The sequence below is a fragment of the Pungitius pungitius genome, chromosome 6, assembly GCF_949316345.1.
Source record: "Pungitius pungitius chromosome 6, fPunPun2.1, whole genome shotgun sequence".
Taxonomy (NCBI): Eukaryota; Metazoa; Chordata; class Actinopteri; order Perciformes; family Gasterosteidae; genus Pungitius; species Pungitius pungitius.
In genome coordinates this window covers 7,678,977-7,702,316 of record NC_084905.1, presented here as the reverse complement: position 1 = coordinate 7,702,316, position 23,340 = coordinate 7,678,977, and the positions used below count along the sequence as shown (strand labels likewise).

The 23,340-nt window shown below is 41.7% G+C and overlaps 1 protein-coding gene across 2 annotated transcripts in view; it reads right to left on the bottom strand.

Annotated features, from left to right (window-relative positions):
- Positions 1 to 17,857: 17,857 nt before the first annotated feature.
- Positions 17,858 to 23,340, bottom strand: part of LOC119196731 (cytosolic carboxypeptidase 4) — an 82,990-nt gene continuing 77,507 nt past the window's right edge. For both annotated transcript variants that reach the window (XM_062563131.1, XM_037452689.2), the window contains exon 27: positions 17,858 to 19,426. In XM_062563131.1, coding sequence (XP_062419115.1) covers positions 19,198 to 19,426 — 229 coding nt within the window. In that variant the 3' untranslated portion in view covers positions 17,858 to 19,197. The remainder of the gene's footprint in view (positions 19,427 to 23,340) is intronic.

Here is a 23,340-nt window from a genome sequence, read left to right as displayed (position 1 = left end):
TGTTTAGCTGGTGTTGACATTAGTCTTTTGAGACAGTCTGTCATATTTAAGTCCTTCATTAGAGTACGTCAGGGTGATGAATGTTGCCTTTTCTTGGCCCATCTCTTCCATGCAACCGTAACTACAGAGAAAGGAGATACAGGAGAGACTGGCCATCGAGTGTCCCCTTCCGTCCCCATGAGTCATCGCTTTCATCAGGATTTTCTTACATCTCTCACTCCATCTTTGCCATAACTGGAAATATATGAAGGTCAGCACTGGAGCTGATTGGTCTCCTTAGAATTGATTGAACCAATCAGGAAACAGATTGGCAGGGTCAGCGTGTTGACAGCGTTATCAGATGATGGGTTTTTCTGCCGCCTGAGGGTCTGTCTTTTGGGGTTCTCTCTGTGCTGGGTCTCTGTTTTTCCCACTATCATTTATTTTGTCTCTATTTGCCAATGTCACTGAGAAATTTGCTCAGCTGCTTTTATCAGCATCTCCTACAGCCTCCACAGTCTGGTGACCTGTGTCAAAGGATTTAGTCTTTCATCAGCAGACACACAGCATCTGATCTTCAGTATCCTCTCTCTATTGGTTTTATGATTACAGAGTTCATGGCTGTAGCCGTACCACTATGGTATTTTCAGTCCTCTGCAGAGACAATGCTGGATCACTGTGGTCATTCAGGGATTTATTGGGGATTAACTCAAATGTTTTACGGGCACATTGGCTGCCTCCATCTCTAGATGGTGATGTCATGTAGGCTGCTGGTTTGCCTTTCTCTGTCTTCAGCACTTTGTCCTAGAACCAGACTCCTAGCCAGATTGCTATGAAATTTGATGCGTCCTGAGAGGAATCCTAATCGTTTAACAGTCTCAATTACTTACGTAGTGCGACCGAAATATATAATGTACTGTATATTGACGCTCATTACCCTGGACTCTGAAGAAAACTAAAGAATGTATCTTGGCCAAAAAATGATGATGAATGATGAATACACGGCCATGTAGGCCTATTGTCTGTATCTGACTATATGACTACATAGTTATTTCCATAAGTATTAATTACATAATTTTACAGATGTGTGTTTGAGGTGGAAAAAACCCTAAAGCTATCTGGGTTGGGTATATTAAAGATGGACACATAATTAAAGGGCAATTTCTCCCCTTTATTAAAAAAACAACAATGAAAAACATGCCACTACACCAATAGAGACATGCAATTACACTATGGCAAACAATGAGAATTTTGAATATTTACAATTATTACAACTGAGCTATTTACACACATACAGTAACGCTAACTCAATATATTTGAATTATTTTGAATATAATTGTAAATATTCAAAATTCTCATTTCTAACAATAAAAGTTATGACGATAGATGCATTCTGGACAGTTCTTTTGCCAGTTTAAGGTTGTTTGCCTAAAAGACAAGCATGTCAATATGCTCTTCACTCAGCCTGGAACGTCTAGGACTGCAGATAATGCCTGTTATGCTAAACACTCTTTCTGATGCACAGCTTGCTGCAGGAATGGACAAGTACTGTCTGGCAAAACAAGCAAGATTTGGCAGTGTGGCTGAGTGGATCTTCCACCAGGTCAAAGGATCTTCAGTGGCACTTATTTCCTTCATGTGTTTGTACTGCAAGAATTAACTTCTTAGTTGGTCAGCTGGTTGCAAGGGGTCACTGTCACTAGCCTCTTCTGACCCCTTCTTTTGAAATTTGATTTTTTGTCCCACCTTAACCTTCCTCTTGTTGCTGATGCTGCTCTCCTGTTCGGACCTGCTCCACTGGCGCCTCATGACGTTTTGAATAAGATATTCCTTCACTTCCTCCTCCATTGCAACAAAAGTGTCTTTGAACCTAGGATCCAGATATGTTGCTGTATGAAGGACAATGTTCAGCTGTGTGTCTTCGTATCTGGAGGCAAAGTCTGATTGTATTTGGTCTTTCATGGCACCTGCTAAGACGTGTTCTCCATCCCTCTTCCCCAGACAGAAAAACAACTTCCATTTCAGAGGCAGCCCAGAGGACAATGTAGGTACCTTTTCTCCACTGAGTACATCTGTTAGGTCACTTATCGGGTCAAGCACCTCTCGAACAGTCTCTAAATTTGCCACATCAGAATCTTTTGGCATTAGATACCACTTCTTTCTGTTTTATGCCAAAACAGCACAGACAGCTTGTTGCTGTTGACAGAATCGGACCACCATCTCAAAGGTGGAATTCCAGGAACATCCGTGGACAAGCTTGTTTTGAAGCTATCAAGGGCTAAAGCCTTGCCCACTGCCAAATGTAGTTTGTGTCCAAAACAGGGTATCAAAGGGAAATTTTCAAATGCCTTTTTGTTGATGCAGGCATTGCCAGTGGTTATATCAGCCATATTTGACATGTTCAATCCCCATTTCTCACACACCATCTCCTCCAGCGCTTCATGGATAGAATCCGCCGTATGGTCTGAATAGAAAGGAGTACATCCTAAACACTAGGACTGCATTTCCCAGGTTGGTGTTATGTACTGAATTGTGAGTGCCATGTATGCATCAACTGCCCTGCTTGTCCAGATGTCAATGGTGAGCGCAAAACAAGGCTGGCATTGAAGTTGTGCCTTAATAACCTGACTGCTCTCATTGTACATCTGTGGGATTGCAGTGTTCATGAAATATTTTCTCCCTGGCATATCTTTCTGTCCAACGGCTGCACAAGATTCCGGAATCCAGTTTTTTCGACTGTATATATTGGCACCTGGTCAGTACAGATGAACTCAGCCACTGCTCTGTTTAACTTCTTTGCATCTTTTGAGCCTCTCTCATATTTCCTCTGGCTTTCAAACAAGGCTGGAAGGGAACTCTGTCTTTGTTTTGCTGCTGACTCTGCTGACATCTGTTTGACTGCCTGTGGGATAAACAATGCTTAATTTACTTGTATATAGAGTTCTTACAATCACATTTTCACAATTATTTTTCCTTAACTAAAAATAATTCAGTCAAGATCCACCAGCATGTAGCCTATTGCATCGTGTATTATTTGGTACAATGTTGTGTGCATTCTGACCTCATAAAGGCCCACACGAGTGAAATTGTAGGTTATTTTGCATGTATACATTTCTGATGGACTATTCAGTAACTTATTTGCTGTCTTGTGTTGCACTTGCTTGATGTTTGACTGTTCGGAAAGTTGTTGTGAAGCTAACAAACACAGCTACAGGGCTGACAACTCTCACGCTTTTCGCACTCAAGCCACACATCTAATGTCTTACGCTAAAAAAAAACAATCCGGGCTGGTTCATCTCCGACCTCGCCGACGGTAAGTGGCCATCTGTGACGCTAAGTCGGAAGCTCTGTAGCATTACAATAAATTCAGAAGGAAGCCGACGCGAGCACACAACAACAGCATCAATGTCCAAGCGTGTTTTAACAAGCTTGCTAACATTGCTAACAGGGATGTTTTGCAGGCGGCTAAACTTAGTGATACCAGTTCAAATTCGCTTACTCTGTTTATGACAAACTAGACAACAATTCAAGCAAATGCAACACAAGACAAAGCAAACGTCCTTTTTTCCTGGACATTTCTTTTTTTAGAAACCTTAAAAATGCGTCCGGATAAAAGAGGACGTCTGGTCATCCTAGCTAAACTAGACTACGGCTACTCGTGTTAGGCTGTATATGGGTGAGCTTGGGGGTGTTCGTGTTTATTATCACATTTGCTAACCTGTCGTTCTTTGAATTCTTTGAAAAGTTTGGGGTGTCTTTCAGATAGATGCTTAGCCATGTTTGACGTGTTCCCTCCCTTTGCCTGGGTCGACTTGAGGCAAGTTTTGCAGACGGGTCTTTGTGTGTCGACGGGCTTTCCGTCGCAGTCTGCTTTGTAGCCGAAGTACTTCCAGATGTCACTTCAATTCAATTCATTTTATTTAGTATAGCCCAAAATCGCAAATTTGCCTCAGATGCTTTACAGTCTGTACTCATGCAACATCCTCTGTCCTGAAACACTCACATCGGCACAGGAAAAACTCCCCAAAATATGAAAAAACCCTTCAATGGGGAAAAAAGGGAAGAAACCTTAGGGAGAACGTCAGAGGAGGGATCCCTCTCCCGGGATGCACAGACTGCAATGGATGTCATGTGTACAGAAACACACTTCTGGCATCTTTTTTTTCAATAAGCCGAGGACGGTCGGACTCGGGAGCAGATCCTGCACCTGGCATGTCTCCCCTGATATGACTCTGTGAGTGATGGCTGCCTGTTGCACGTGTGAGAGCTGGTAGGTTCTATACCATTGGACCAGTTTTGTGATCTGAGCGTGGTGTGTATCTTAAGCCTGTGTGTAGTGCATTCTAACAGAGTGAATTAGTAAAACATATGTTTGATGATTAGTTTTAATAAAACATTAAGCATTGACCCGAGCAGCAGTTTCCTCCCACGTTTCTCTGTATTTTGCTGCAGTAGCGTGTTGCTTTGTTTCTAATCACGGTTCATACTCGCCGTTCGCTTGCATTAATATTTCCAGCTCAGCCCACACCGTGAAACAGTATTACAAAAAAATAAACAAAATGAAATTCTAGTAAGATCATTTTATTCTATATTTAATATACAGACATTCAAGGGTAGTTTAACAATATTGTTACCAAAAAAAAGCAATCACTCAAACCCATTATATAATGACATCAATCATCAGGGGACATAACAACTGAGAACATATCATCACAGAAAATGTCAATAATGGAAATTACGTAGCTATTTTGTAGTACGCAAAGAAATTATATATATTCTTTTCTTTTTGGTATTCTGTGTTGAACAAATTAAATTGCCAAACATAAACATTGGCAAATAAACAGTGTCCTTTTTTAATTCAGATGGTTGGACGTTTTTCTCGAGGAACAAGGACCGAGAAAATACCCTTTAAATTAAAGTTCCTTGTAGTAGCTTCAATTAAATGGACAAGATTAACTAAACTAGATAAGAGCCTTTTCCTGTACTACTTTCTGCAGAGAGATACAGGGTCTTCCCATTGTAAGGCACTTGATCATATGCACACTGCACACACACAGTAACCGATTAAGCTCATGGCTCTTCATGAAGCTTATATTATCACTCATGTACATGCACATAATTCACAGACACTGCACATCTACGCCATGCAAAAGTACTCAAACTCACACAATAGTGTGATCTATAATTCAAAGCATTAATAATTAAATGCTTGTCCAGAGTTATAGATGTATATGGCTGTAAAGTTGGCTCCCTCAGCGAACCACAACGCATTAAGTATGTGCTGATGTGTAAGCCAGCCTGTGTGTCAGTGGATGATGTGTGTTACTGTTTCTCAGAGAGCACCAAGATCCGTGCAACACACCCTGGTTAAAGTGCTGAAGCGGGTTCACCCTCACAACTGCAATAAAATGTATCAGATTTTCTAAAAATGTTAATCTTTATTTGCATCAACAATACAGAGCCCAACAGAAATCAACAACTTAAGGTACTGTGCCTTTGTTTCGCTTGTATGCTGTTCCTTTGGGCTCGAGAGGTGGTGGGTTGAATTTGGATTAACAGGAGGTAGTGGTTTTCAGCAACAAGGACAGTGCAGAAATGGGCAGCGGTGTGGAAAAGGTCCTGTCTGAATGTCGGGAGATTGTTGGAGAAAGCAGGAAGTTCTCTAGTTCAACATGTTCCACCTGGTGCTATTATGCCTTCAAGATGATCAAATGTGTGTAGTGAGTGTTTAAAAAATACAATTAGCAATTAAAGTACAAACTTTATAAAGTGATTACTCTAATTCCCAAGAAAAACTTTTAATTGCAAATTTCCAAATGTGTGATTAATGAGTTTCGTTTTTTTAATCTATTGACAGCCCTAATTAATTTTAAAACTTTAAAAATATGTCAACCAGCCTCTTGTAACAAAACCGAGTGATCAACGATGGAAAAAGTCTTATATAGTAATAATGCAGCACCTTTTGGGTAAGGTGTTTATTTCCTGTTTGGTTTTCCATTTTCCTACCTCTAGTGTCTCTGGGTTAACTTCACTTCCTGCCCTTTGTCCCTGATTGTTTCCTCCTGTGTCCAATCACCTCCCCCTTCGAGTCTATTTAAACCCTGCATGTCTCTTGTCTCTGTTGGTTCTTTAGTTAATGCTGCGTAGTCTTTTGGTTTGGTTGATATTTTCCGTATTCTTCATCAAATGAAGTATTGTTGTTTAGGAAGTCCTTCCTCTCTCTTGTCTCTGGATTTCTGTGACATTTTGAGTCTACTGCATTCATGACATAATTTAGTTCCTGTCACTCTAACCCACTATAGTATTAAGCTTGTCTTGTAACTAGACTCTATGACATTGCGAATACACCATCTTAACAAACCTTCCGGAATGTTAGCTAAAATTAAAAATGTACTTATCAAATTGTTGTGAAGGTTAGATGAATCAATGCCCTTTAGCAATGAAAAACATTCAACCTTCTTTATGCGTCAAAACAATCAAACCTTTTGTAAGGCATCTTGCGGAAGCAAACCATTAAAAAAAAAGACTAAATTAATGCTGCTAACAGGTGCTGGCTGAATTCCTTGTTGTAGAAGATCAGCCACTGTCTAACGTGATATGTTGTATATTTAGGAAAACTTGTGGAAATAACCTGCAATCAGCGAGCTTCAGCTGGCAAATGTAATTGGGGACATAATTAAACATTCTTGATGCTAACTTGTAGTTTATCCAACTCTTAGATGAGGCTGAAAATTATATTTCTCATAAACAGAAAAAATTCTGGCCTAGAAACAGACTTGATGAGAATTCCCTTTACTATGCACTGCACAGTACTTCATAGAGTCACTGAACGTCACTCATAGGGAGCAGAAGATGGAGAGACTAAGGCTATTTGTGTCTAGTGTGGCAACAGTTCATCTCCCTCTTGGGATGGGTCGTATTTTACCTGTATACAAGCCCTATTAAACCGTATTCTGGTCCTTGCAAATAGACCATACCACTTTCACGGCTGGTTTAACGCCAATCCAACTGTGGAGCAATCCTGACAAAAAGCCCTTTGGAGGGAGTTTTAGTGTGTGTTTGACACTAAAGAAACATCTTTGTGTGAGCCTATGGGATCACGCTTTTCTTTCCACTCACTGAATGTAATTCGGATAAGAAAATGAATTCATGGCCTTCCAACCTGAATTGAAGTGTATTAATGTGAGTTGAGGAAAACATTCTGTATCTGGGAATCTTCATACAAAGTTGCGTTCGGGGCTGGAGTCAACTATCTACCGTCCACAAGGCCCGGCCCTTGAAAAGTTGATGAAATTACACTTCCTTGTTCTTCTGAGTTTGTTTCCTTATGAGTGAAATGCACTTATTGTAAGTCGCTTTGGATAAAGGTGTCAGCTAAATGACATGTGATGTAATGTATACTGTATGTGTGTAGTGCTACACACCCCTCTACGTGTGATGTGGATCCGTCCCTCTTTCTCTGTGTACTTCTAGGAACTGTTAGAGTGAGGGTGGCGGGACACTTTCTATCATGTATTTCTGTCAGATTTCAGTAAAAGCTTACTATTTAGCAGATCAGAGTACAGTATGAGACGGTGCTATTATGAAGAGCCATCCATCTGCCCTGGATATCTATGGGTAAATGAATATGAATTTGAAATGCTCAGAAACACAAGTGTCATGGGAGGATTTCTCAATGATGAATACCTGTGGGAGAACACATTAATTGAAATGTTCCGCAACGTTCTATTGAATGAAAAAGGAGATTAATGCTGTGAGCAAAGAAAAATTCACTCTATGATGTTAACAAAGGCAAATTAAAGAAGTGAAATTAAAAAGTGGCCAAAAAAGTTATTGATTATTGAATCAATAATTGTAAAAAGCATTTAGCGCCTCAACACAAGACACATGACTGATTATAAGGAGCCGTGTTAGAGTCAAATTTAAATAAAATGCATGTAGTTTGGGGTATTTTTAACGGCCTCCCTCGGACTATCGCTACTGCTGAGACAAATCTCATAGTCATGCCCATGTTCAGAGAGCAGTTTCCATCAATACAGGAAATTATCACCGAAAGGGGCTTTCATCTACACTCCTGGGAAATTAGTGCTGAATATGCTGAGAAAGCACAAGTTGTAAGGAAACTGACCTTCATCAACAATTCCCAGTTTTCAAATTTAAAAGAAAAAATTCCTTGAGATGAATGATAAACAGAGCACCTATTCTATAAAGTTAGGGTTATGCCAGATTATTAGTCCCATCAGATATTAATAGCTTGTCGTTCTGTGAGTTTCTTTTTTTTTTAAATGATAAAATTGGGCAAAGCTCAGAAACCGCTGAGCTTTCTGGCTTTGAAGCCAGTTCAAAACTGCTTCCCCATGGCATGATGCATCTAGTCAGCATGGATACAGAGTGTTTTTCAAAACACATAAATAAATAAAAATGGGTATAGGATTTAAAATTTAAAATTCAAACACTGCTTTACAGTGCTTCTTTCTCTTTCCTTCTGCATCTCAGAACTCACGTTTGGGTACCATCAAGACCACCTTTTGACTACCTCTCTGACGTTTGCCTGGGGTTAGAGTGAATCGTCAAACTTCTCCATTGAGAAACCTCTTCCTCGCCGAAAACAGATTAAGCAAAGCGCTGATTACTCCACATGAGACATCTGGTAGCTTGCCAGGACTTGAGGCCAATCAAAAGTTTGTTCACAGATTTGCATCATATTCATCCCGGTTTTAGCTTTCGAGGTTACTTTCTCCAGAGCTTCCTTGGCAAACCAATATTGTAGCACAACTTCCTTCTTTACCGGAGGTGTCGTCCAGCAAGCCCTTTATCTGCTGCCACAAGACAACCTTCAGCAAAAGTCCTATTCCTGTGTAGGAGTATGATTCCAAGAAAATCCAACTAAACACAGCAGAAAAGTGAAGACATTTGTGTTTGGTTGACGAGTTCAACCTGGACCGAATGTGTATCAAGGCTCTAGAAAAGGTCTGGGTGTATTTTTGAGGGGCAAGCTGCAGCATATCATGTGGGATCCATGAATCATTCTGGGACCTTTTTGCTTTGGGTAAAGCTGTTGTTTAACTGCTTGAGGTCAGGATCAGAAGACTGGTAGGTTTACCTGGAGTCAAGCAAGGCGGCTCTGATGGTGAGGTGAAGCTTCATGAAGCATTGTGGCTTTCCATCCACTTGGACAGTGCACAGTATAGGCAGAGGGATTATAACGACACCATGGCTTTTAATTGAATAAATCAATTGATGTTTGGGATTCCAATGCACCAACCAGGAACCTGTTCATGTGGTGTCTCTTTGTATTAGAATGGCAGGGTCAAAAGGGAAAGTGGAAACAAACTAATTATTAGTATTAATTATTAGTGTTGTATTGTGAATGTGCTACTTGGAAAACATTTATTTGTATCAATTCCGTTTCGCTGTCCCTCACATACTACTTAAAAAATGGAAGGAACTTGGCATGAATTCAAATGCACTTCTCTGATAATGACCTGGTCAGGTAAGTAGCAGAGGGGGTTGTTAATTGGTTTCAGCTGCTTTGGTGTTGATGGAATTAACAACAGATGCACTAGAGGGGCAACAATAAGACAACCCCCAAGACAGGACTGGTTTTACATGTGGAGGCCAATTACATTTTGTCCCTTATCTCTTTGGTGTTACATTAGTGATGCTTCAGCTGGAGTCATTGGCCCTTTCTCAATATGCGTTCTTGTGTGGACTTTGGTTCTCGTGGACTCGTGAAACGTCATCAGTCGCAGCCCGAGTACTGTTCCAAATCTAAAGTCTGCATCTGGCCGAGAACGGTCATAATACCTGGATGTTACTCGCCCCGCCCATTTTACCGGGAATGCATTGTAGCAGGCTCGTTTGTTCTTGTGAGAGCCAAATATCCCAGAATGCATTTCACGTAAGCAACAGGCAACCACGACAGAGGAAAATAAACACAACTTTATGTCGAAGTTTATTAATACTACCATTTAAGTAACGTAATGACATTTTATGACTGAAGTTAGTTGTTAAAGCAACTTTTGTTGTTAAAACAAGTGTCGTCAACATTCAGCCTTCGTAACAATTAGCTCCGTGGATGGAGATGTGAGGTGTAGTTAACGGACCGTCAGACCCTCCAGCATCGGGCGGTCAGCTCATCTCAGCCCACAGAGAGCAGCCTGTTTTCAGCGAGTCTTCTGTGAAATGCTCCGCCGGTTTTCAGGCAGGTACAGTATAAAATCAGAAACAGTTCTTGTTCATGAAAAAAAGGATCATATCTGCCTTCTCAGGCAGAATGCGGGAGCGTTCTGGACAAATAGTATCTCCTCCTGTGGGGAAAACGCGTTCGCTGGGTGTAGAAGAAGCTTGAACACATAAATAGGGGAAAGCGAGATTTGACAGCAAAGGATAAGTCCTGGGTTGGTTCCACTAGCATGCAGCAGGGTCAAGTAGTAGTGGTGACTATGCTGTAGGTGCAGAACGAGTCTACATGAAGACAACAAGGAGCCTCTCTTCTGTCAGACGGAGGAAACCGTCACAAACATCCCGCACATTCTGGGTCGTTACCTTACTGAAGTCAGCCTGCTGCTTTGGAATGAAGCACGGATTGCTAATTAGCATTAGCATTCGTTTGGGTCATCTCCCGCTAGGGTTGCCACCTTTGGGGGTGCACAGATGTTACAGGACAGTTGCTACTCTGCCATCCCACTCTCATGGGTACTTTTCAGATGGACGGTGGGGGGGTATCAGGAGCTGCCTCCACCAAGAGACCCCCCTCCTCTGACTGATTGGTTTGATTCAGGTTCATGGCCAATTGAACGAACGATGGCAGCAAGTATTACCAAATCAGGGGCAGAATCGGACGAGTCTTCACAGAATTTGGCTGGGATTATTTGCATGTGATGCTGCATTGAAGAGAACACCGAAAATATGGGACAAACCCCGTCCCTTATTGATGCTCAAATACGATTCCGTATTTTAAGGGACGGGTAGTAACCCTATCACCTGCGGTAGAACGCACATATGGTAGTCTAAATGGTAGTCTTTGATATCTTTCCAAATAATACAAAGCATTTCTAAAAAAATTCATCAAAGCGGAAATACTAAAAATGAGAGGTATGCCAGCCATCACCTTTTTAAGGCTTAGCTAATCAATAGTACAACATGAAGAATGAGTTAAAGCCCAGAGAGAGACGTGAAACTGCTGGATGCCTCAGCTTCTTTCCACTGTGTCCACTAAGCCAATGGAACATGACATTTAATTATCTCCCCTATGAGTTACAAAGTCAACGGCGCTGAGAAATAGACAATTACAGCTGATGTCTTCTCTCCAACCGTGTTCTAGGTCAAATATATATATGTATGTCCTGTAGTAGTGATCAGAGTCATGTGCACACCAAATCAGACCTAACAGACCAAGCTCGAAACGACCTTATTACCAGTGAAGCCCATCAGAAGGAGCCACTATGACACTAAATCTGTGAACGCTGTATGTGCTTCACTGCTACAAAGCGGATCAAACTAGTATCTTGCATTTATTATACTATGGGCCGGTTTCGGAGACAGGGCTTAAATCAAGACTGAAGTAGGCCTAAATCAGACTAGTTAATCCTGGCTATTTAAGTGGCTTGCATGAACATGGCATAAATTTGGCTTAGTTAGTCTGAGACTATGGAGTCCTGGAGTAAGCTTAATGAGAACACCTGGTTCAAGCCTCATTAGACTAAGTGGAAGCACAGGCTGTTGGTCCAATTGTGCTCATGAAAACCTGAAATGGAGTATGAAACACCATTGTTGCAGTGAATTTTGAGACAACACAATGTCAGAGGCAAAGAGAATTCGCTCCAAACATTATAGTGAGCATGAAAAAGCACTACTAAAACTAATTGTATCGAACCATCAAGTCATTGAAAGCAAAATCCATACTGCTGCTATTGAACATAAGAAAAGAAGTGCTTGGACTGCAATTGGCAAAGAATTCAATGCAAATGAAGATGTCACCACAAGAACAGTACAACAACTGCAGGTGAGTTAATCTTCATTATTAGGCACAAAAATATGTGTTTGTTTCCTGTTGCCTATACCCTGCTTATTTATGGCCTACCCAAATACAATACTCCTGCTGCTTGTAGCATTCACATTGAATGAATATCCTGTTTAAAAGGATAGTAACCTATTTTAAAGGGGCATATGCATGTTAAACATGGTGGTAGAGTAAGATATGTTGCACAAAGGAAAATCCATACCTATATGTGAGGGGGAAAGAAATATACAATCATTTCTCCACCATGACCTAAATTATCAGGAGACAAACTTATTTTTATTATGCCTTATCAGTACCAGTATTTCAGATTTCCCATATTACTATTTTTGTGACATCAAAAAAGAAAACTAATGAATGATATCTGCCTTCATAGGTTCTATGGAAGAACATTAAACTGGGATTAAAAAAAGAGAATGCAGCAAGCAGAAGAGAGCGATTTATTACAGGTGGTGGACCACCAATAAAGGACACATGTGATGAATTGGGTGACTTGCTGTCTGGTATAATAGAGCACCAGCAACCTCTGGATGGTATACCAGACAATGACCATTTGGACAGTGAACATGGAGAACTGAGCACAAATGGTAAATATACCTTAGGAAGTAAATTGGTTACAGGACCATATTAGTTGATTTGAGTTTGGAACAGTGGTCTTTTTTTCCAGAGGAAACCAATCAAGAGCCAGTTCACAACGAGCCTGAACCCTCCACATCTGCTATGGCACCCCTGGGAGATGAAGCTGCTACCATCCAACAGAGACCAAAAAAGATAACTATGCATGAAAAGTTAGCCAGAGAATTTCATGAGCGTAAAATTGAATATTTAAAAGAAGAACATGAAATGAAAATGAGAATTCTAGAGGTTGAACTGGATATGAAATTGGGAGAGAGGGCTATGCTCCAAAAAAGAATTCTGCATACTAGTAGCCATGGTGAATATGAGGAATTGTGAAAAATAAAAATAAATGTATTGTCATTTGGCGTGTGAGTGAGTATTAATCATCACAAACTACATTTTACCCGACTTGGTTCACTAGTTTAATTTTGCTACATTATTGTAATTTTGTACAGAAACAGTATGCAAGCACCACCATACCATAATGGATACATTCCATATTTAAATGCTGAAGTGCTGCACTGTGAAAGCAGCTCTGTGTGCAAGTCCTCGCTGGTCATTGGCTGCCTCTGCCACCATGGGCACATCTGCATCATCCTGATCTTCCATTGGCAGGTCAGGACAGCCATGCTGCTTCAGGTAGTTGTGCAGCACAGCTGTAGCAATGATCACTTTGCAGCATCTTCTTGGCTTGAAACGAAGCGTATTTCGTAAGCACTGGAATCGAGTTTTCCATACTCCAAACATACGCTCGATCATCCCTCTAGTACGGATATGAGCTCTGTTGTACCTTTGCTGCTCAGCTGTTGTGGGATTTAGATGTGGTGTGAATAAATAGTTACTCTGACCATATCCACTATCACCAAGTAGTAGTCCACTATGTTGTCCACTCTCAAATTGTGCACACAATGAAGAGTTGAGAAAAATCCTTGAATCATGGGTTGCACCTTTCCAACGGGCAACAATGTTTGAAAACTCCAAATTAGGAGTGCATACACCCTGAACATTGATTGAAAAACAGTTCTTACGATTCCTGTATTCCTCTGCATCAGGAGTTGATGGACACTTGATGGGAACATGACATCCGTCTATACAGCCAATCACTCCTGGAAAGTGCCCATATTCATAGAATTGCACTTTATAGTTGGCTTGCCCAGCAGCATCAGGGAACTTGATGTAAAGACTCCTCAGTTCACAAATGGCACTGCAGACTTTGTGAACTATTCTACATACAGTTGGTTCACTGACACCACACAAATCACCAGTTTCACGATGAAAGATTCCACATGCCAAGAACCTCAAAGTGATCAGAACTTGCAGTTGATTGGACACAGGCCTTCCTCTTTGAGACAGAGAGGAAAGTCTAGGCTCAAGCAAAGTAATTATCTCCAATGCATTTTCCTTGTGCATACGAAAGCGGTCTCGAAAAGTTATTTCATCAAACTGATTCAATGGATCACTCCTATCCAGCAGTATTCGTCTGGCTGGCCTTTGTCGTGCATGTTGGTCCTCATTTAGATATTCCAAATAGTCCATGCTCCCAAACAATCCAAGCTCAGTTTCACAAACAGTAGCCTAGCCTACTAAGCGGGAGTTAAACCTGCCTCCTTGGCAGATTAGTTTAAGCTTCAATTCAGTCCAATTTAGTCCTGGAGTAGCTCTAATGCTCAATTTTGCAATCGGCTTTGTTTAATCCAGAACAGGCTTAATCCACGAGTATTTTAAGCTACGTCTGTGCAAGTGAATTTCAGTTAAGCCAGCTCAAACAGCATTTTAGTCTGGGACTAGGCTTGAGCCTTGTCTCCGAAACCGGCCCAATATGTTATATCAGTTTGTCAGTTTTCCCATGACCCTGTGGTCAATCTGTTTCATTGCATTGTGCATCTATTAGTTGTACTTGACCTTGAACAAAATTAAAATAGAGGTTCATTCCTGTTGGGGATATTTTTAAACTACAATTAGGAGGAACGCTCTTGTATTGGCTGACAGTATTACAAATCTGACAGCAAGAAAACACTGTCTTCACGCCACAATCGAGCTTGGTCTCTTTAAAGGGGTGTTAGCCTGAATTTCCTCTGCAACCGGACCTAAGCAGGAAAAATGCTACAGTATCAGGAAGAGAAGACTGCAGCAGAGGTACGAACGGCTTTAATACGTTGAGATTTGCGTAAGAGACAGCAACATGTGAAATGCACATGTATGTATGGGCATCTTTCCACGCTTTGTTGTTCTCCTCGTTTTACTTTACTAGAAGCCATTCTGCAGAATTACTGCTGCACTAACATTTCTAATGAGATACATTTGTAAAAACTAACCTAATACATCAAAACTTACCCCTAGTGTTTTTTCTTCTCATTGCACATCACGTTGTTTGTCGGCAGATGTATTGAAAATGCAGCGACTTTGGTCATGTGATAGCAGGGAGAGGCTACTTAAATGGAATTTGGGACTTTAATGAAGAGTATATACAATCCAACTTGAACGGTATTCCTCTTTAAAATACAAAATTGTGACGATTAAAGATATGATACACCTACAACATTTGATTATTCTTATATTTTTATTCCCGACTACCATTGAAGTTATAAGATCAAAAAGTTATTTGTAATTATAACATTGTCGATCCATTAAGGTGCTAATGGTATATTTTTGTACCATGTTTAGCAGAAGCCTTGGTATGGGCCCACTGCAGTATGTCCCATCTTTGTTAGGACTTGGCTGTCTACCTGTCTAAAAAATAAAGAGCACATTTGCATCAATGTGTTTGGGCAATAACAGCAAACTTTCGATTTCTTTTTTGTCTTTGGAAAAAACCCACACTTGGTTACAGTATCATGACAGTCCACAGTTGGTAATGTACGAGGGTTTGGGAAATGAAGTATGCAAACACGTTTGCTGTCCTCTGCTCTGTGCACTTTGATAAACCAACAGAAGGTCCTGACCCAGCTGTCTCAGATGAGAGAGTTCCCCTTTAATGCTCTGCTAAGGAGGACGTGAAGACGACTGGCCTTTGTGGCCAGATGTTTAGGATATTCCGCACGGTGTCAGGTCCTCAGTCATCCACCTGGGAAATGAGATTTACCGCCGCTTGGTCCTCTTCTAGCGATGAATCCGCCGCCAAGACCCTGTTGTGAGCAGCTGTCCTGGCGGGTGTGAAGATAGAAGATAGCTCACAGAAAGGACCTTCGGCAGGGAGTCTGCTATGTAGCATGACATAACAATCCATCAAAACTGATGCACTAAAAAGCGCATTGGCCTATTCATATATTATTTACATCACAAAACAATATCATATAAAATAAAAACACAATAGACTAGTAGTAACACGTTACTACAGATGTAAAAACACAAAAGAAGTTAATTTACCAAACGCTGTCCACTATCTACAGACACAGTTCCGATCCAGTCCAACTCTAAATACCTAAAATGCTAACTTGTGCTAGCACTGTCAATCAGAAGTTAGTGATGATGTACTGGTACGTCAAACATGATAAACTAAAGGTCTGATTGGTTGAACACAAACGTCAGACAATCCCACAGAGAGAATCCAATAAACAAAGCAAAGCAGACATGAAGAGAAAAGGAGACACTTTTTCTCACATTAAATGTGAATTTCCCGAAAAAGTGTTTTTTACTGTTTTAGTGATAAACCTCAAGCTGGGCTGCAGTCATTAAACACGCTGGGTCCCAGCATTTTAATTATACGCCCTAATGATTAGGCTGCAGCAATTTCATCTTACTTATTTAAGTGATAAAGGAATTGGAATGAGGACTACATCCACACAAACGCAGGCCTTTCACAACTTCTCCACTCAAAGGTTCTAAAACACCTTTTTACCATTAAAATACCTCGCTCAAGAATCGCCAACCTGCTCCCAGAATGCAATGCTGTGAAAACAACTGTAACCCAATCTGGGCTTAAACGGTGTGAATATACACTGTTATAATATTTTGTGTACACAACAAAAAGTACATTTTGAAGTGAGAAGTAGTGCATTATGCTACATATTTTGTTAAGAGTCATCATCTTCAGTTACATTAATTTAGGACGCAGATCCAACGTCCAACCCGATAATTCGGCCAAAGAGATACTCATCACGAACAGATATGATGCACCGTTGGAAACATTAGAAAACGTTTGAAAATGCTACAAATGGGGAGGACTAAATGCATATTATACATATAATGCAACCTTTATACGCTGTGATATAAATGAGCTTTCCGGGCTACAGACACATTTTATTTTAATGGAAAATAGGACAAGATGGATCTTTGGATACTAAGGAAGGAAAATGTATTTGTATTTAAAAAACAAAGCAATTGTCCCACAGAGATTTTTACTCTGTCTAGTAATATGTCGTGGTCAGCTGTGTTGATTTGTTTTTCGCTACAGTATTAAATGCACAAAGGCGTTGAGACTGAAGCGACGCAAATCTGCAATAGCACGAGGAGTTTCTTGCATTTAGATCACAACAAAGTCCATGCAAATTCATGTTCATGTTCAATGTTTTGTGATAAGACCCCCACTATCTGATGGCTGGGGCTTTAAGGGTTCTGCTCATTTTCTTCTTGCGTTGGTCGGTCGACAGTTCTCTCCTATGTGCATCCACGTAATCTGCTTTTCACTTCTTGTCGTAGTACTTCAGGTTCGTAGGACTTTAGCTTGGTAGTACTTCAGGTTTGTAGGACTTCAGGTTCGTAGGACTTCAGGTTCGTGGTACTTCAGGTTTGTAGCACTTTAGGCTGGTAGTACCCTGGTGATAAGATACTTCTGGTTGGCAGTGGTTACATACAGGATGATCTTTGTCAGTGTTAATGGATGCTACGTTAACGTGCCCAGCCTCAACTTTTTTTGTTAAGAATAGAATTGGTTTCTAAACCTGTTAAAATTTTTGATAGAATATAACTTATCACTTATTTTTCCCCAAAGAATTTTACTTTATCCGTTTTGGATTTTCATTGTCATTGTATGGTGAAATTTGTGAAGAAAAAGAAAAAGTTATGGAGCTACATAATTGTATTCCTTGGAGCATGATGTGCGCATTTCATGTAATATTTATCTGCAGGGTTCTATGAATTCCCACGCTATTTCAATAAGTCCACCTTTGGAATAAAGTGTTGTGCAAAGGAGTGTTTTATCCTAATGGGGGCTGGAGATGGAAGGTTTGGGAATAACAAAATAATATATTCTCCAGACAAATCAAACAAAGACAAAAAAAAACGTCATGAAAACACCGAATTCCTTTATTCACCATTAAATTCAAAACGGTGATACAAGAGTCAACATATCAATACTGTATATATAGACATACTAGTTAATTAAATTACTATAAACAGATTCTTTATTCATATATAGAGAATAAAAGGCAACAGGAACATATTTTGTATCGAGAGCTTTCGGTTTCAGTTTAAATTCCAAAGGCTGAATAAATTGATAGGTTACCCAATGAAAATACAGTCTACACCTCCTAATTTCTGGTTTAGTTTTGCTAGTTAGACTAGTCCTAATTGGGTTAGGGAACGTTTGTTGTTTGGTTCTACAAGATTTGAAGCTTTTAATCCCTTCCACAACTTCCTGCTTCAGGGCCAAACCAAAAAGGTCATTGAGGTAGTCCTTAAGCAGCCAAATCTCCCAACGAGTGGATTGAGACGTACCAAAGTACTTCCTATGATGTATAGATGAAGTACTAGTGGCAAACTGGGTGGTTCAAAAGGAACTGGAATACTACATCACAGAACACACTGCATCTTCGTTCACACTTAATGAGTAAAACAAACCAAATACAGACCAATCATTCTAAGCTGTACAATCTACTTTTGAAAAGTCAGTTGTCCCTCGTTGTGGATGTAAGATGAGCTTATTATGTGTTTGTTCTTTTCATAGACAGGTTAACTTGTATCACGTCTGCATCAGACCAACCCCCCATTAAGACTATCCTGGCGTAACACTGCTGTGGTGACAGAAAGAATCATTTAGAGTGACATCTCCAATATGTTGCCATCCTCCGCTTCACTCAATATGAGTGCAGCTCTTTTTTAGATTATATTTTTAATACTACACTTTATAGACTTTAGCTTGGAATACATTGCTGCCCTTCAATATTCATTGAAATGCTTGGTGTGAATATGTGAATTGGAATCACATCCAGACGTAATGCAACAAACGCTGCTTTGAAGAGTGAGCTGGGTAAAAGGATTCAATGCAGACAACTCGCTGCTATTTGAGGAGAAAATGGATCTATTTATTATTCACTATTAACCTTTGCTAACATCAATATTCTTTCTGACCTCATCGACCGGCATAAAAACAGGAACTTAATGGAAAAGTAGTTGAACCTGCTTCTCTCTGGATTTAATTGGTAGCCTCGATCAATTTTTGACATCACCGAGGGGTGCAGCTCTGCACCTGGCGCTGCAAAGTTGGGAGACGTTACAGAAATGGCTGAAAAAGAAATGGCTGAAGCGTGGATTCCAGGAGCATCTCACTGTGATTGGCCCTTAGAAGTAGAATAACACCTTTGTCGACTTCTCAGTCCTGACCTGCTGCGATGATGCTCACGCGTTTGTTTCCTCGCCGGTCACATGGCGGGAGGGAACAGCCGGCCCCTTGTGCTCGACTGCAGCGATTGGCCAACGCTGCCGCGTCGAAGTTTTGCCTCCCCGGGTCCTTCGTCGCCTTCCTCATCTTCATCGGCAGCCGTGGTGTGGGCATTGACGTCCGAATCCAGATCGGCGGCGCTGAGGCCAGGACAGTCTGCGGAATACTCGATCTCCTCCACGCACGGGGGCTCGTCGTCCTCGAAGCAGCTGAGGGGGCACAGCAGAGTTATGGTCCATTCATTTATTCACACTATTCAGCGTCCTTTCCTTTCAGGTTTTCCTTTGTTCTTCTCACTTCACTAATACGGCCAGGCTTACATTTCTTTGACCGGTGAACCACTTCCTGTTTGTCGTGTTGGTCTCCTTCAGGGTGCTCCATGGCTCCATTCAAAGGGAAAACATTGTGTTTGTTTAGAGCTGATATCTGAAGCTTCCAGTTGCTGCTGGATAGAAGGTTCTAACGTGAGAAATAAAGCGGTGCCGAACAGCCCTGATTCCTCCTCATCGTGATGTAGGAGAGATTCTATCATCAAACATCCAAACCGTTTGAACACTGTTCAACTAATCAAGTGGAAAATACTGTCAGGGACTGTCACATACACTTTCAATAGTTTATTTAATAAAAGGGGAGAATAAAAATAACCTTGTTTCTGATTCTGAAGGGGCACGTCAATGTGTGATTGACAGCTGGGCCGACAGGCTGAAAACCAAACCACATCAAATGTCCCTTTGGGGAACTCATCTTACATCTCAGATGAAAGCTGCACATTCAGAACTAAATAAACCAACAGTGTACGGCAGGGGTCTCAAACTCGCGGCCCGCGGGCCAATTGCAGCCCGCATGATGATATTTTGTGGCCCCCACCTTAATGTGAAAATGTAATGTTAGTGCGGCCCGCAAGTTTTATATTGTAGCAACCCTGCTGTTAGCTGCTGTGTCGGACAATGTTATGATGTTCTGGTTTCCTACTGTGTGGCTGTCCTGTGCTGTTCTGTGAGTGACATGGGGGGCGGGGTCGTGTGTGTGTTTGTGTGTGTGTTTGAGAGTGAGTGAGCGAGCTGGGAGAGAAAAGAATGGCTTTGGATGTGCACAGAGCAGGGGGTTGAAATTCATAGTTTTCGTCCCTCTTTCGCCCAGGTCAAAGATTGTGGCTGACCCCTCTCACCCCGGACAGAAAGGCAGGAGCCTTTCATCCGGCAGGAGGCTGAGGTCCATCAGGACTAAGACCTCCCGCCACACTAAGTTTCTTCCCGTCGGCAGTCGGGCTCATCAACAGAGCCCGGGGCCCCCCCTGACTGACTCTCACTCCCATGTTCATTCATTTATTCACTTTGTCACTTTCACTTGTCACTCATAGAATATATTTCATTATACTTTTATTTATTTTTTTATCTTATTGCTGCACTGTGTTGTCATTATCGTACTGTCTTCCGTCATGCACCAACCGCCAAGACAATTTCCATGTATGTCTAACATATTATGGCATATTATGGATTTTTTTAGCAAAGTTTAAGTTTACATTAACGACAAATGTATTAAACAAAGAAATGAAATTAGCAACACCGGCAATTCCCGCCTCTCTTTGGATTTTTCACAGATAATAAGGCGACAGTCCGCCATTTTCTTTTTTCAGCTCAGAGAAACTTGATAGTCACGTGACCTAATTGCAAGGCAATGTAAATGAATAGGCCAAAACAAATTTCAAAAATTGTAACAAACTTTACGTTTTCCCTTGTGGACCAACGTAACTATTGGTACTACTTGGTTGGGAACACCTGATGCGGCCCAGCCTCACCCAGATACTGGGTCATTTGAGTTTGAGACCCCTGGCGTACGGTGTCCTGTTGGTTGTTCTGGAGCGCAGGCCGTGCTCTGAGGCTCCTCCTCCTCACACTGGGCGACCTTGAGCTCGCCCACAGTCGCTGGGATCGCCGGCTGACAGAAAGTCAGCAGTAACCTGATTATACACACACACTCATAAGAGGCTGTGTGGTTGTGTGTAGGCGGGGGGGCATGTAGAGGCACACTGGGAATGTGTTTGGACAGAGAGGATGTGACATGCATACTTATCTCCCCCTTATGTGGCTGAGAGAGAGAGAGGGGGAGAAAATGGAAAGGAGGGGAGAGGCGGACGGGAAAGCATGGTGTGTGTGTGTGTGTATATAAGAACACACCACAGGCTTCGTTTACACAGATTTGTTGGATAGAATTGTTATTTTCTTCGTCAGGAAATTGATGCTCTAAGCTGATATTAGACACAACCGTGTGTAAAAGATAGATAGAAGTCTCAGAGCACAGCCATTTCCCTCTCTGCCAATAAAGCGTTGTATCTCATCTGTGGGTCATGTTTGAACACTTTTAGTCTTTTTGCACAGTAAACTTACCAAAGAAGTTACTTGATTTGACTTTAGTTGTTTTGGTTTGGAACATATTGCTGCAGGCCAGAGGCCTCGGAGAATAGGACACAGAGCTGTTCGTTTTCCAGGCTGGTTCAGCAGTTGTTAAAGCTAAATGAAGCTGTATTGTAACTCTCTCCTGGCAGGTCTCCCTGCTACCGCTATTCGACCACTGCGGCTTATCCAGAATGCAGCAGCTCGACTGGTTTTCAACATTCCAAAATTCTCCAACACCACTTCTCCATTCTCTTCACTGGTTACCAGTGGCTGCCCGCATCCAGTTCAAAACATTGGTACTGACGTACCATGCTGTGAATGGATCGGGTCCGGTCTACATCCAGGACATGGTGAAACCCTTCATCCCAACCCGCACACTTCGATCTGCATCTGCCAAGCTGCTTGTTCCTCCCTCACTGAGAGAAAAGCACTCGGCGAGATCGCGACTCTTTGCTGTCCTGCTCCCAGATCGTGGAATGAGCTCTCTGATGACATCAGGACTGCAGAGAGCCTCTACATCTTCCGCCGAAAATACAAGACACCTCTTCAGACTCTACCTTGACTAAAACACTAGCAAACCGTAGCACTAACAAATGGTAGCACTCAAGTGCCATCATAAGTACAATTTATCCATAACATGTTTTGAAACTGCTTATTTGATGAAAATTGTACTTTCTTGTTACTTGTTCTTCTGAGTTTGTATCTCTATGTGGGAATGCACTTATTAGGTCGTTTTGGATAAAAGCGTCAGCTAAACGACATGTAATGTAATGTAATAATGAAGCCCTGGCAGGCTGCCATGCTAGTGGCTAATCGCAGCGCTAAGCTCCACTTCTCACTGTGGCTTTTTTTCAAAGACATGGAGAAGATCCAGTGGGAAAGGGAGATAGGGGCAGCAACAGAGAGGGCAGTGTGAGAAAAGAGGCAAAAAGCCGATAACAAGAGAGAAAGACTGCGAGCGAGAGAGCACGGGAGGGGAAGGCACTGGAGGCTTGGCCTTAACTCCACACTCCGTCTCGGCTCAGGCTTACTAACTATCTCCTCCTTTCACAACGATCTCTTTTATATCCATGGGTCCGTTCCTACAAAAGAAACTGTTCCACTGCTACAAACAGCAGGAGGAAGTTGCTTAGAGGAAGATGATGTGATATCGGATGATAAAGGAACCCTATGTGACCCCAGGTAGCTTCTTGCACTTTTGCACAAATTTACAATAAAGGAATGGTGATTAGCCTTGCTTGTACGGAAGTGTTCTACCACAGCGACGTGCTCCTGCAGGGTGTGTGGATCAGGTGGCTAGTGACCTATATAAGCTCACGAATGACATAATCTGATCTGGGGACATTGCACAGTCTGCCCAGTTTGCCCGAATACTAATACTTACGAGCAGTAGAGGTAACCAACGGAACAACAGCGCTGCATAGCGGGAGCACAAAGCAAATTGATATTAGAACCACCACGAGTCGTCTGTCACAAGCAACCGCACATGCATAGGTGTTACCATGCATCCATTGGGGGGGTCGTGTCCCCCCTAATATTGAGCAAGTACCAATCTGTCCCCCCCAATATACAGCAGAAAATAAGTGAAGTATATGTTCTCCTTTTATGAACCCTGTCAATGGATCGCTCTCTTGGCTCGTTGGTTCTCGCACACCGCTGCCAGGCATCTTTCTCTCCAACGTGCGCTCACTGAGCAACAAACTGGACCAACTTCAGCTGCTGGTGAG